Below are 12,126 nucleotides of genomic sequence, written 5' to 3' on the forward strand. Positions count from 1 at the left end.
TCAGGAATGTGTGCTTGTAGCTGTGGGATTTGCAGTTTTCCCGTAGTTAGCAACACCACCAGAGTCACTGATTTGATTCTTAGGAGCAGCATACTAATAATAATGCATATCCTGAGAAATTCAGCTGAAACCAACTTAAAGGTACTCTATGCAAGTTTGGCTTCTCTAGTTTATTTATTTTACCTTCTCTGCATGGAAGAATCTGACAGTTTGAGTTATACCTGTGTTTGCCTGTTATCGAAAAATAACTCATCCAAGTAACTAAGTGTCATATTTTGTTTTTTTTACAGACATGATGTAAACACACCAGGACAAATAATGCAAACCTCAAATGTGCTACCAAATCCAACCTGACCACTTAAAATACAAATCATTATTACAGGCTTACAGTAATGATCAGGGATAGGCAAGAACATTGATCACTGATTTTTGTATTTTCAAAAGATAAAAATGTACCCCATCTATTTTAAAATGCATAGTGATCTTATTGTGAATTATTCATTCACGTATGTTTGAATTAGTTTGGACCTCGTAATTTTCTATTTAAGCAGATGACATATCCTGGATATGCCTGGTCAGATTGTGATAAAACTTCATGCTTTTCTTATAATTCAGCTACAAGCTCACATTTAGATCTGCTTCCCTTCAGTCAACAACCAATGGACAGAACCAAGTCCCATTCCCTCATAATTTCCTCTTTTGATAAATCTATTTCACTCGGATGTACGTCACAAAACAGAGGAAAATATCAGTTCCTTCATCTGTTTGGTTACAAATTGAATCTGGTATAGCAGTTTATTTATTGTAGTTTAGGTGTTTTGAACTGGTATAGATGGTTGACCAGGAGTACTACCAGCTGGCTGGGACTGACTGAGGTAATAAACTTAGTGAAAATGGTTTTATAGACCTCCTTGGGAAAGTAATAAACCCAACCAACCATATTTCCAAAAAAAAGTTTGACCAACTTAAAGGGTTAGTTCACCCAAAAATGTAAATTCTTTCAATAATACCCTTTACATTGGCTTGTTTTTTTTTTTCATCAGGGTTTTAGGAAAAAGTGGAATTTCACAGCATCAATGTTTGATTGCTGTTATTAATTGTAATTTAATAGTAATTACATTTCATTTAACTTTTGTAATGCACACAATTTCCTTCCAACAAAGCATGGCATTGACCTAGACATGATGATGTTGAAAAGAGATGTCATAGACACTAAATAATAAATAAAACCTTTTAGACACGTTTGTGGGAATGTTGATTGAAGTCACAGTAGAGAGATAAAGCAAGAAAGAGAAATAGCGGAGACAGATAGATAGAGATTTATTCGATTTATGCCTTCCTCCCGTGTCTCACATCTCCTGCAGAGGCAATCAATGAGAAATGTGTGAAAGCCTTGAAAAGATGCCTTTCGGAGAGCCCTTTTTTTCCCCTTCCTTCTCTGAGAATTGCCCCCCATCCCCCCACCCCTTTTTCTGCCTGCCTGCCTGCCTGCCTTTGGCTCGCATGAAACAAAACGACCAGTTACAGAAGCACCACTGTGTGAGTTTAAGCCGCCACACACCACCCGGAGATCCTTCTGAGCTCGATGATGCTAGATTAGCTGGAACAAGTATATCAGTAGGACACAAAAAGAACACAGAGGGGTAAGCGGGAGAGGACGCAGTAGGGGCCCGGCCCTCTTGTTATGCTAAGAGTGTTCCGAACGGTCCCGCTTGGTTCAAGTTAATTACGACCAACATTTAAATAAGAGCACTTGTCTTGAGGACGGTGGTTGGCTGCGGGAGAGACAGACCTCGTGCTAATTGTGTTTGTGTTTCCAGCTCCTCCCCTCATCTCCAGCCCTCTCTCAGTATGAGCTCCTGCGGGACACACTATGTGAGCTGCAGCCCAATGATTGGCTTTAGATAATTGCCCCCCTCACACGGATCTGTAAGCATCCAAATCCCGTTCAACATACTGTAACTTGTCGCTTCTGTCTTTTCTTCTCCTGCAAATGGATGGGCTTTAATCGAGTGGTATCTGACTGCTGAAATAACAATTCTCTTGCACCTGTGTGCTCTCTCAAAAATACCCACACACTTTGTCTGGTACTCCATGTACAGATGCAGATGCCCCCTTTGGTTTGATGTTGTGATTTTTGTATCTGAGTTATGGAAGTAAGGTCCTAAAGCTGTGTTTCTCACACACAAACACCGAAAGAGTTAAAGGGTTAGTTCACCCAAAAATGAAAATTCAATCAATAATTTCTTACACTAATGTTCAACACCTGTAAGACCTCTGTTCATTTTCGGAACACAGTTTAAGATATTTTATATTTAGACCGAGAGCTTTCTGTTCCTCCATTGAATGTATGTACGGTATACTGTCATGTCCAGAAAGGTAATAAAAACATCATCAAAGTAGTCCATATGTGACATCACTCTGTTAGTTAGAATGTCTTAAAGCATTGAAAATACATTTTGGTCCAAAAATAACAAAAACTACGACTTTATTCAGCATATAGTCGTAGTTATAGCTTCTCTTCCGGGTTTGTTTTCAATCTTCAAATAAAGATTCAAACCGAATCCATCCATGGTTTGGATCCATGATTCGGATTGCGTGTCAAGCTGCCAAACTGCTGAAATCACATGACATTGGCAATCTGAATTTTGAATCGATACGCTGATTCATGATCGTTTGAATCTTTGTTTGAAGATTGAAAACCAAAATGGAAGAGAAGACAATGCTGAATAAAGTCGTAGTTTTTCTTCTTTTTGGGCCAAAATGTATTTTTGATGCTTTAAGAGATTCTAGCTAACCAACTGATGTCACATATGGACTACTTTGATTATGTTTTTATTACCTTTCTGGACATGACAGTATACCGTACATACATTCAATGGAGGAACAGAAAAGCTCTTGTCTAAATATGAAATTTCTTAAACTGTGTTCCGAAGATGAACGGAGGTCTTACGGGTGTGGAACAACATTAGGATGAGTCATTAATGATCATCATTTTCAATTTCATTTTTGGGTGAACTAACCCTTTAATGATTGTTTTTTGGAGTTAGTAAATGGTGTAGAATTGTGTTCTGTATGCGCATAGGTCTATGCGGTGGGTTGGTGTGTGTGCATTTTGTTTTTTACTGATGGGCAATGTACTTTTACTATGCTTTCTTGTGCATGGGACTTTATGATATGATCTTAAGTGGATGCAGGAAAAAGTTTGCAATCTGTAAGATCTTTTGATGTTTTTGAAAGTTTCCTATGCTCTAATGCATTTAGTCAAATAAAATAAAAAATTTACAAAAATGTTTTAATACCATCCTTGCTGACTATAGACCTTGCTGAACTTTTGCTGAAACCTAGTGTATTCTCCAAAACTATTCTGCAAAATTAATCCATTAGACTCGTTGAAGAAATTGGCGGTGGATATTTATGCTGTATACTTAAACATACACTAAACTAGCCTGACAAGCCAGACCCACATCAAGATGTTTGGTCTGGGAACTCACCATTGACAGGGCTCAATCCAAGGGGCGGGATAAACGGTTGTCTTTCAAACTGCTTCTGCACGCGATTGGATAGCGCTACGACCAACCAGATCTAATTGAAAGATTTAACTTTCGCTGTATCCGGTCGGCTAAACTCCAAACACATCTTCCCTTCTTAAGAATGACTTCAGTGCCGTTCTTTGTTCTTTTCTCAGAGAAGCTTAACCACAAGTCTTCCAGAGTCGCAGTCAAAGCTGATTTGAAAGACTGCCATTTGCCAGTTTCTGTGTTTACTAGAAGCACGCAAGCGCAACTCGGCCGTCATTATGTTAAGCCCCGCCCACCGACTCTATACACGATGTGATTGGCCCGACCAGAGTTTGGCGTTTACAGCTCAGAAGTGTATTAAGAGTTGCTAGACGACACTCGCGGCAGATTAGATTTACTGCCGCTAGGGTGCGTCTAGATTTCTAGGCTAACACTAAACAGCAATATGCAAAGAACCGGCACAATCATCTGTTTCATGGTTTTGTCATTCTTACTGTCGCATCAGTTTATCATTGTAGTTCTGAACACTCAAGATGTTGATTGCCTGGACCTGCACTTTGTGCATTCTGTCACTCTATTAATTTAGGGGGGGGGGGGGGGGGGGGAGTTCCAGCATTATGTGGTGGGTGCATGATTACAGATTCACTTTGTTGAAACTGCCACTTTTGTCCTACTTCAGCTGTGAACGCTTGCATATTGTCCTTGCACTGTCTCTGTTGTTGAAATGTTGGTATTTTGAATTGCAGTTATGTGAACGACTTAGAACGAATTAGTACAAGGGTTAAAGCAATCTCTCTCTTGTCTCTTTTGTCTTCAGCAATGGCAGATTTTCATGTGCAGCCACGTTCTGTGCGTGCAGAACTGGGAGGAGTCGGACGATTTCAGTGCCAAATCCATGGCCTGCCTGAGCCGGTCATCAGCTGGGAACGAGATGGGCGGCCCGTGGATACCTCTGATGACAGGTAGCACCGTAAATACACATACTTCCACACAATTTGAAGGGATGTGCCCAGTGTTGTTGGAACATATATATGTCTCCCTCTGACTGTCTGTGTCGGGTACTGTGCAGGTATACTCTGTTGCCCACGGGCGTGCTGCAGATAACGGGAGTGCGCCCTGAGGACGGTGGGGTGTACTGCTGTGTTGCCCACAACAGTGCTGGAGTCAAGCACAGTGCAGGAGCACAGCTCACAGTCTCAGGTCTGCTCAAAATTCTTCTCTGCATTCTTTAGTCTTTTTGCACCACTTTCTTTCTGTAACTTGCTTTACCTCTCTCTTCCTGAAGGCTCCCAGTCATCTGTTTACAAAGAACCCGTGATCCTAGTGGGCCCTGAAAACCTCACCCTCACAGTTCACCAGACCGCCATCTTGGAGTGTGTTGCCACGGGTTACCCTCGTCCAATCGTTTCGTGGAGTAGACTGGGTAGGTCTCGTTTAAGTTGCTCTCTAAATTGCCTTGAGTGGTTATCAGAGCATAAGCCACAAAGAGTGTTAATATGCTCTCCACTGCACACTGACTATCCCCAATAAACTGAAAAAGAGAAAAGGGAAAATCTCCTCCACCAAGGTAATGTAACATGATGGATGACGAAGATCAGAGCAAATGAGCCGATCTATATATTGAAAGATTTATTTTAAAAAGGGTTATATCCTAAATAATTCATCATCTTATTTTACTCCCTAAAAATGTCTTCATTTATTTGGAATTAAAGGTGTAGTTCACTCAAAAATTTAAATTGCCATTGTTTACTTCCCCTTGTGCCATTTCAAACCTTTTTTGTCATTCATGTTGTTTTTGGACCACATAGACTTTCATTGTGTAGTTAAAATAATGTTTGGATTCTGATATTTTATGTTGTGCAGAAGAAAGTCATACAGATGTGGAACAATATAAAGGGGAATACATGATGACAGAATTTTCCTTTTGGAAATGTTATTTTTCAGCACCAAATCGTCATATTATGATTTCTGAAGATTATGAAACTGCATTTTAAAATATAATAAAATAGGAAACAAATATTTTAAATGTAATATGTCACAATATTATAGTATTTTTACTGAATATGCAGCCTTGGCAAGCTTTAGAGTTTTCTTTTAAAAGCATAACTAAAATCATACCCACACAAAACTTTTGAATTGTACTGTAAATCAAACCTTTTTAGTTCAAAAGATCCAGAAAATTAAGTATTTGATTATATGACCCTATTAAAATAAACTGGCTGTTGTATTAAAGTAATTTACACTTCAATCTGCTGGAGCCAAATGGTTTGGAATAGTATGAGTGAAATATCCTCCCATCCTTCTCACTAAGAGATGGATATTGCTGATACTGTACAGTGAGATTGGTTTCTGTGTGAAAAATAGCTAATTTATTTTTTTAAGCCACACACTTTTGGTTTCAGGCATTTTTGGTCATTTAACGCTCTTTGCCACATCTATCTGTCTTTAGGATTTAGGATTAATGAAGAAATGCCTCTTCTTCTTGTGTTGTATGGTGATTAATGTCATTTTTATGTTGGTAATGTCTCCGTGCGTGCGTGCGTGTGCCCTTCTTGCTTGTAAATCTACAGACTTGTGGATTTGTCTTCTGGATCATCTTATTTTGAGCCATGTACCATTTGCTCTTTGCATTTAAATAAGCATTTTGGGCTATAGCTATATATTTTTGAGGTGAACATAACCTACTTATTCTCCGACTCACACCAACTCCTCTCTCTCAAGCCAGATTTTCGCAGTGACTCCCACACTTGTATAATAATCCATTTCTGAACTCTTTCTCGCTCTCCCAGCTATTATCTAATGTGATTCTCCCATTAAGAATGTAAATGATGGTGTCTTCCTGTAAAGGCAGCTAATCAGATTTTGGATATTACCTTCCGCGATGTTGCTGGAATTAACTGCTAACAATGGGATTTTGCTGGATTAGATTACAGCGAGAGCATATCAAGGCTAAGCTCGGTAATGAATGTGATGCGTCTCCTACAGTTAGCGATTAATGCCATTCTGAATTTATATCATCTTATTTAGGAGCTGGTGATTTTGCTGAGTTTATTTCACTCTAATACACAACCAAGCATGCAGGCTGATTCACACTTACCTGAAAGAACACATATTTGTCATGGGATGAAAGGCCTGCCCAGTAAAATGTAATACAATTTTCTCTAGGGAAAATAGATTCTGGCCATCTGCACCTGTAACCTAAAATCTGTCCCCATTCACTGTAATAATATAATTATAGACGTGAAAAGATTAAATATTTTTAACATGATGGTAAGGCTGCACCGAGTAAGTGCCTTTTAAGTACAAATGGTTTCAGTTGTTCATATATTTGTGGAAGGAAACCTGGTTTTTACCTGGAAGACCTGCCTTGGACTTGCAAAAACCAGTTACCATGTTCCAAAATCCAACTTGGCCACCTTAAACGGTTTATTTTTTGCAGCAGTGATGAACTTTAGTCTGGTTAAATGTCACATGAAATTTTAAGCAGATGAAAACGAGGGATAGACTTAATTTTCAATGGCAAGCTCTGTATAAAGATCTTCGATCGCATGTCATTCACTTTTATTCAGTTATTGTGTTCTGATATTTTTTTAAACAGCAGAACATTATGTATGTTGTTAAAAGTAAACTGTATAATACATGGAACACACATTTCTATCCCTTACAGCGCCTTTTTTTATTCCTGTCAAAAATAAAAGGGATGGTCCATCCAAACCTAAAAATTCGGTACGACTTACTTTCTTCTGTGGAATATTGGTTACGGTTCCCAGTGACTTCCATTATATGAATAAAACATACAATGGGAAGTTAATGGGAACCAAACTGTTGACTTACCAACATTCTTTAAAATATATTATTTTCTGTTCTGCAGGTTAAAAAAATTAACAACATGTGTCAGGGGTACTGTTCTAACCTGGCAGCTCTGTCTGTTTTGTCTTTGTTTAATGTTTCTATGTTTGTGTTGTGTCTTAGTGCATGGATCTGTCTCTCTTTGTGTTTGTCATGTGTTCCTCCTGTCCTCCCTCCTTGTTTGCCGTTACCACACCCCCTTGTTTAGTCTGGTCTAGTCCTCGTTTCACTAATTGTGCTCACCTGTTCCTCATGTGCTCTGGTCCCTTTATATTGTGCTACCTTCCCTCATGTCTTTGCTGGTTCGTTGTGTATGTTTGTGAGCGTTTGCTTGTGCGTACATGTCTCTAGCTCCTTGTCTAGCTTAGTCTAGCTTAGTCTAGCCTTTTCTAGTTTTAGTGTCTCCTGTTTTTCTAGCTTTGCATTTATTTTCAGTTTTTTCTTTGTTCCTGAGTTTTTGAGTCTAGTGTAGTTTCTGTCTTTATTTTGCTCATTTTCTCCAGGTTTTATTTTGGCATTTCTCTTTAGCCTTATTGTTTAGTTTTCTTGGTTTTGATAGCTTACATTTTTATTTTTCCTGTTTTCCACTTTTATTTCTCAGTTAGTCTTTTTATAGAGATTGGTTTTGTTTTATTTTTCCTTGTTTTCTAGCTCCAGTTATTATTTTAGTTTTTTGTTTAATCTAGTCATAGTTCTTAGTTTGTCTGTTGTTTCTTGTTGTCTTGTCTAGTGTCTTGTGTGTGTGTGTCCTGTGTTTTCTGTCCTAAGTTTTTCCCTGGCCGCTGTCTCCACTGCCTCTCAGCCAAGAAGGAAGCTGATTCTGTGAGACCCTCAAGCCCTTGGTTCCTGCCTGGATTGGTCCACCATCGCCCAGCCTGGTGTTGCCTCACAAGCTGTCGTCTAGTTCATTGGCTCCCTGGACTGGTCTCAGTGGTCATCCTCCCCTACCTGTCGTCGTGGTGTCTGTCCCCTGCCCTGGTGTTTGGACTGTCACTCATCCACTACCCTCTTGTGTCTTGTTGTTCTGTCTTATTAATAAACTGTCCTTGTTGATTCACTCTGCATCTGGGTCCTCCACTTCCTGATCCTTGACAGAACGAACCAGCCAAGATCAGACCCAGCAGAATGAGCTTCAAGATCCGTCCCCCTACCAAGGCTCAAGAGCGACTGTCCCGTCAGCAAGGTCTAGCAGCACTTCGCCAGGGGGGTCTAGATGAGAGGGCCTTTGCCCAGAAGTTCTGGACTATGGCTAGGGGTCTAGAATATCAGGATGCAGCCCTCAAAGACATCTTTAACCTCTGCTTGGACGACCCCTTGCCACAGTCAGAGATGGAGGGGCTGAGATACTTGGGGTATTGGGAATTCACCAACTATATACATCTTCGCAGGCAGTGGGCAGCACTGACACGTCCTGAATTCTTTTGTAATGACAAATTAACACTCTCAACCTCATCAAGTCCAGTTCTAGGCTCTTTACCATCTTCAAAGAAGAGGCGGAGGAGAGCGAGTCGGTCTGCTGTATCTGTCTCCGAGTCAATCTCAGTCGTTCCTAAGCCAGCTCCTACTATTTCATGGTCCACTCCCGTCAGTCCAGAGCCAGTCGAGCCCGCACCTGTCAGTCCAGAGCCAGTCGAGCCCGCACCTGTCAGTCCAGAGCCAGTCGAGCCCGCACCTGTCAGTCCAGAGCCAGTCGAGCCCGCACCTGTCAGTCCAGAGCCAGTCGAGCCCGCACCTGTCAGTCCGGAGCCAGTCGAGCCCGCACCTGTCAGTCCGGAGCCAGTCGAGCCCGCACCTGTCAGGCCGGAGCCAGTCGAGCCCGCACCTGTCAGGCCGGAGCCAGTCGAGCCCGCACCTGTCAGTCCAGAGCCAGTCGAGCCCGCACCTGTCAGGCCGGAGCCAGTCGACTACAAATTGTCATGCCCTCGAAAGCGGAAGAAGAGGAGAGCCCATGCCTGCAAGTCAGCTGCCATTCTAGATGCCCCTCATCTGTTGGTCCAGGAGGGCCAGAATCAAGCGGCTCCAGCCCCTGAGCGCAGTCCAGTGTCGGCTCCAGCCCCTGAGCGCAGTCCAGTGTCGGCTCCAGCCCCTGAGCGCAGTCCAGTGTCGGCTCCAGCCCCTGAGCGCAGTCCAGTGTCGGCTCCAGCCCCTGAGCGCAGTCCAGTGTCGGCTCCAGCCCCTGAGCGCAGTCCAGTGTCGGCTCCAGCCCGAGAGCGCAGTCCAGTGTCGGCTCCAGCCCGAGAGCGCAGTCCAGTGTCGGCTCCAGCCCGAGAGCGCAGTCCAGTGTCGGCTCCAGCCCGAGAGCGCAGTCCAGTGTCGGCTCCAGCCCGAGAGCGCAGTCCAGTGTCGGCTCCAGCCCGAGAGCGCAGTCCAGTGTCGGCTCCAGCCCGAGAGCGCAGTCCAGTGTCGGCTCCAGCCCGAGAGCGCAGTCCAGTGTCGGCTCCAGCCCGAGAGCGCAGTCCAGTGTCGGCTCCAGCCCGAGAGCGCAGTCCAGTGTCGGCTCCAGCCCGAGAGCGCAGTCCCGTGTCGGCTCCAGCCCGAGAGCGCAGTCCCGTGTCGGCTCCAGCCCGAGAGCGCAGTCCCGTGTCGGCTCCAGCCCGAGAGCGCAGTCCCGTGTCGGCTCCAGCCCGAGAGCGCAGTCCCGTGTCGGCTCCAGCCCGAGAGCGCAGTCCCGTGTCGGCTCCAGCCCGAGAGCGCAGTCCCGTGTCGGCTCCAGCCCGAGAGCGCAGTCCCGTGTCGGCTCCAGCCCGAGAGCGCAGTCCCGTGTCGGCTCCAGCCCGAGAGCGCAGTCCCGTGTCGGCTCCAGCCCGAGAGCGCAGTCCCGTGTCGGCTCCAGCCCGAGAGCGCAGTCCCGTGTCGGCTCCAGCCCCAGAGCGCAGTCCCGTGTCGGCTCCAGCCCCAGAGCGCAGTCCCGTGTCGGCTCCAGCCCCAGAGCGCAGTCCCGTGTCGGCTCCAGCCCCAGAGCGCAGTCCCGTGTCGGCTCCAGCCCCAGAGCGCAGTCCCGTGTCGGCTCCAGCCCCAGAGCGCAGTCCCGTGTCGGCTCCAGCCCCAGAGCGCAGTCCCGTGTCGGCTCCAGCCCCAGAGCGCAGTCCCGTGTCGGCTCCAGCCCCAGAGCGCAGTCCCGTGTCGGCTCCAGCCCCAGAGCGCAGTCCCGTGTCGGCTCCAGCCCCAGAGCGCAGTCCCGTGTCGGCTCCAGCCCCAGAGCGCAGTCCCGTGTCGGCTCCAGCCCCAGAGCGCAGTCCCGTGTCGGCTCCAGCCCCAGAGCGCAGTCCCGTGTCGGCTCCAGCCCCAGAGCGCAGTCCCGTGTCGGCTCCAGCCCCAGAGCGCAGTCCCGTGTCGGCTCCAGCCCCAGAGCGCAGTCCCGTGTCGGCTCCAGCCCCAGAGCGCAGTCCCGTGTCGGCTCCAGCCCCAGAGCGCAGTCCCGTGTCGGCTCCAGCCCCAGAGCGCAGTCCCGTGTCGGCTCCAGCCCCAGAGCGCAGTCCCGTGTCGGCTCCAGCCCCAGAGCGCAGTCCCGTGTCGGCTCCAGCCCCAGAGCGCAGTCCCGTGTCGGCTCCAGCCCCAGAGCGCAGTCCCGTGTCGGCTCCAGCCCCAGAGCGCAGTCCCGTGTCGGCTCCAGCCCCAGAGCGCAGTCCCGTGTCGGCTCCAGCCCCAGAGCGCAGTCCCGTGTCGGCTCCAGCCCCAGAGCGCAGTCCCGTGTCGGCTCCAGCCCCAGAGCGCAGTCCCGTGTCGGCTCCAGCCCCAGAGCGCAGTCCCGTGTCGGCTCCAGCCCCAGAGCGCAGTCCCGTGTCGGCTCCAGCCCCAGAGCGCAGTCCCGTGTCGGCTCCAGCCCCAGAGCGCAGTCCCGTGTCGGCTCCAGCCCCAGAGCGCAGTCCCGTGTCGGCTCCAGCCCCAGAGCGCAGTCCCGTGTCGGCTCCAGCCCCAGAGCGCAGTCCCGTGTCGGCTCCAGCCCCAGAGCGCAGTCCCGTGTCGGCTCCAGCCCCAGAGCGCAGTCCCGTGTCGGCTCCAGCCCCAGAGCGCAGTCCCGTGTCGGCTCCAGCCCCAGAGCGCAGTCCCGTGTCGGCTCCAGCCCCAGAGCGCAGTCCCGTGTCGGCTCCAGCCCCAGAGCGCAGTCCCGTGTCGGCTCCAGCCCCAGAGCGCAGTCCCGTGTCGGCTCCAGCCCCAGAGCGCAGTCCCGTGTCGGCTCCAGCCCCAGAGCGCAGTCCCGTGTCGGCTCCAGCCCCAGAGCGCAGTCCCGTGTCGGCTCCAGCCCCAGAGCGCAGTCCCGTGTCGGCTCCAGCCCCAGAGCGCAGTCCCGTGTCGGCTCCAGCCCCAGAGCGCAGTCCCGTGTCGGCTCCAGCCCCAGAGCGCAGTCCCGTGTCGGCTCCAGCCCCAGAGCGCAGTCCCGTGTCGGCTCCAGCCCCAGAGCGCAGTCCCGTGTCGGCTCCAGCCCCAGAGCGCAGTCCCGTGTCGGCTCCAGCCCCAGAGCGCAGTCCCGTGTCGGCTCCAGCCCCAGAGCGCAGTCCCGTGTCGGCTCCAGCCCCAGAGCGCAGTCCCGTGTCGGCTCCAGCCCCAGAGCGCAGTCCCGTGTCGGCTCCAGCCCCAGAGCGCAGTCCCGTGTCGGCTCCAGCCCCAGAGCGCAGTCCCGTGTCGGCTCCAGCCCCAGAGCGCAGTCCCGTGTCGGCTCCAGCCCCAGAGCGCAGTCCCGTGTCGGCTCCAGCCCCAGAGCGCAGTCCCGTGTCGGCTCCAGCCCCAGAGCGCAGTCCCGTGTCGGCTCCAGCCC

At 48.2% G+C, this 12,126-nt stretch overlaps 1 protein-coding gene across 1 annotated transcript in view; it reads left to right on the forward strand.

The window, feature by feature from the left end:
- Positions 1–12,126, forward strand: part of igdcc3 (immunoglobulin superfamily, DCC subclass, member 3) — a 101,848-nt gene that overhangs the window by 64,081 nt on the left and 25,641 nt on the right. The window contains exons 3-5 of the mRNA XM_067441366.1: positions 4,339–4,483; positions 4,591–4,721; positions 4,807–4,944. Of these exons, the coding sequence (XP_067297467.1) occupies positions 4,339–4,483; positions 4,591–4,721; positions 4,807–4,944 (414 nt within the window). The remainder of the gene's footprint in view (positions 1–4,338; positions 4,484–4,590; positions 4,722–4,806; positions 4,945–12,126) is intronic.

This window comes from Pseudorasbora parva, chromosome 1 (genome assembly GCF_024679245.1).
Source record: "Pseudorasbora parva isolate DD20220531a chromosome 1, ASM2467924v1, whole genome shotgun sequence".
Classification (NCBI taxonomy): domain Eukaryota; kingdom Metazoa; phylum Chordata; class Actinopteri; order Cypriniformes; family Gobionidae; genus Pseudorasbora; species Pseudorasbora parva.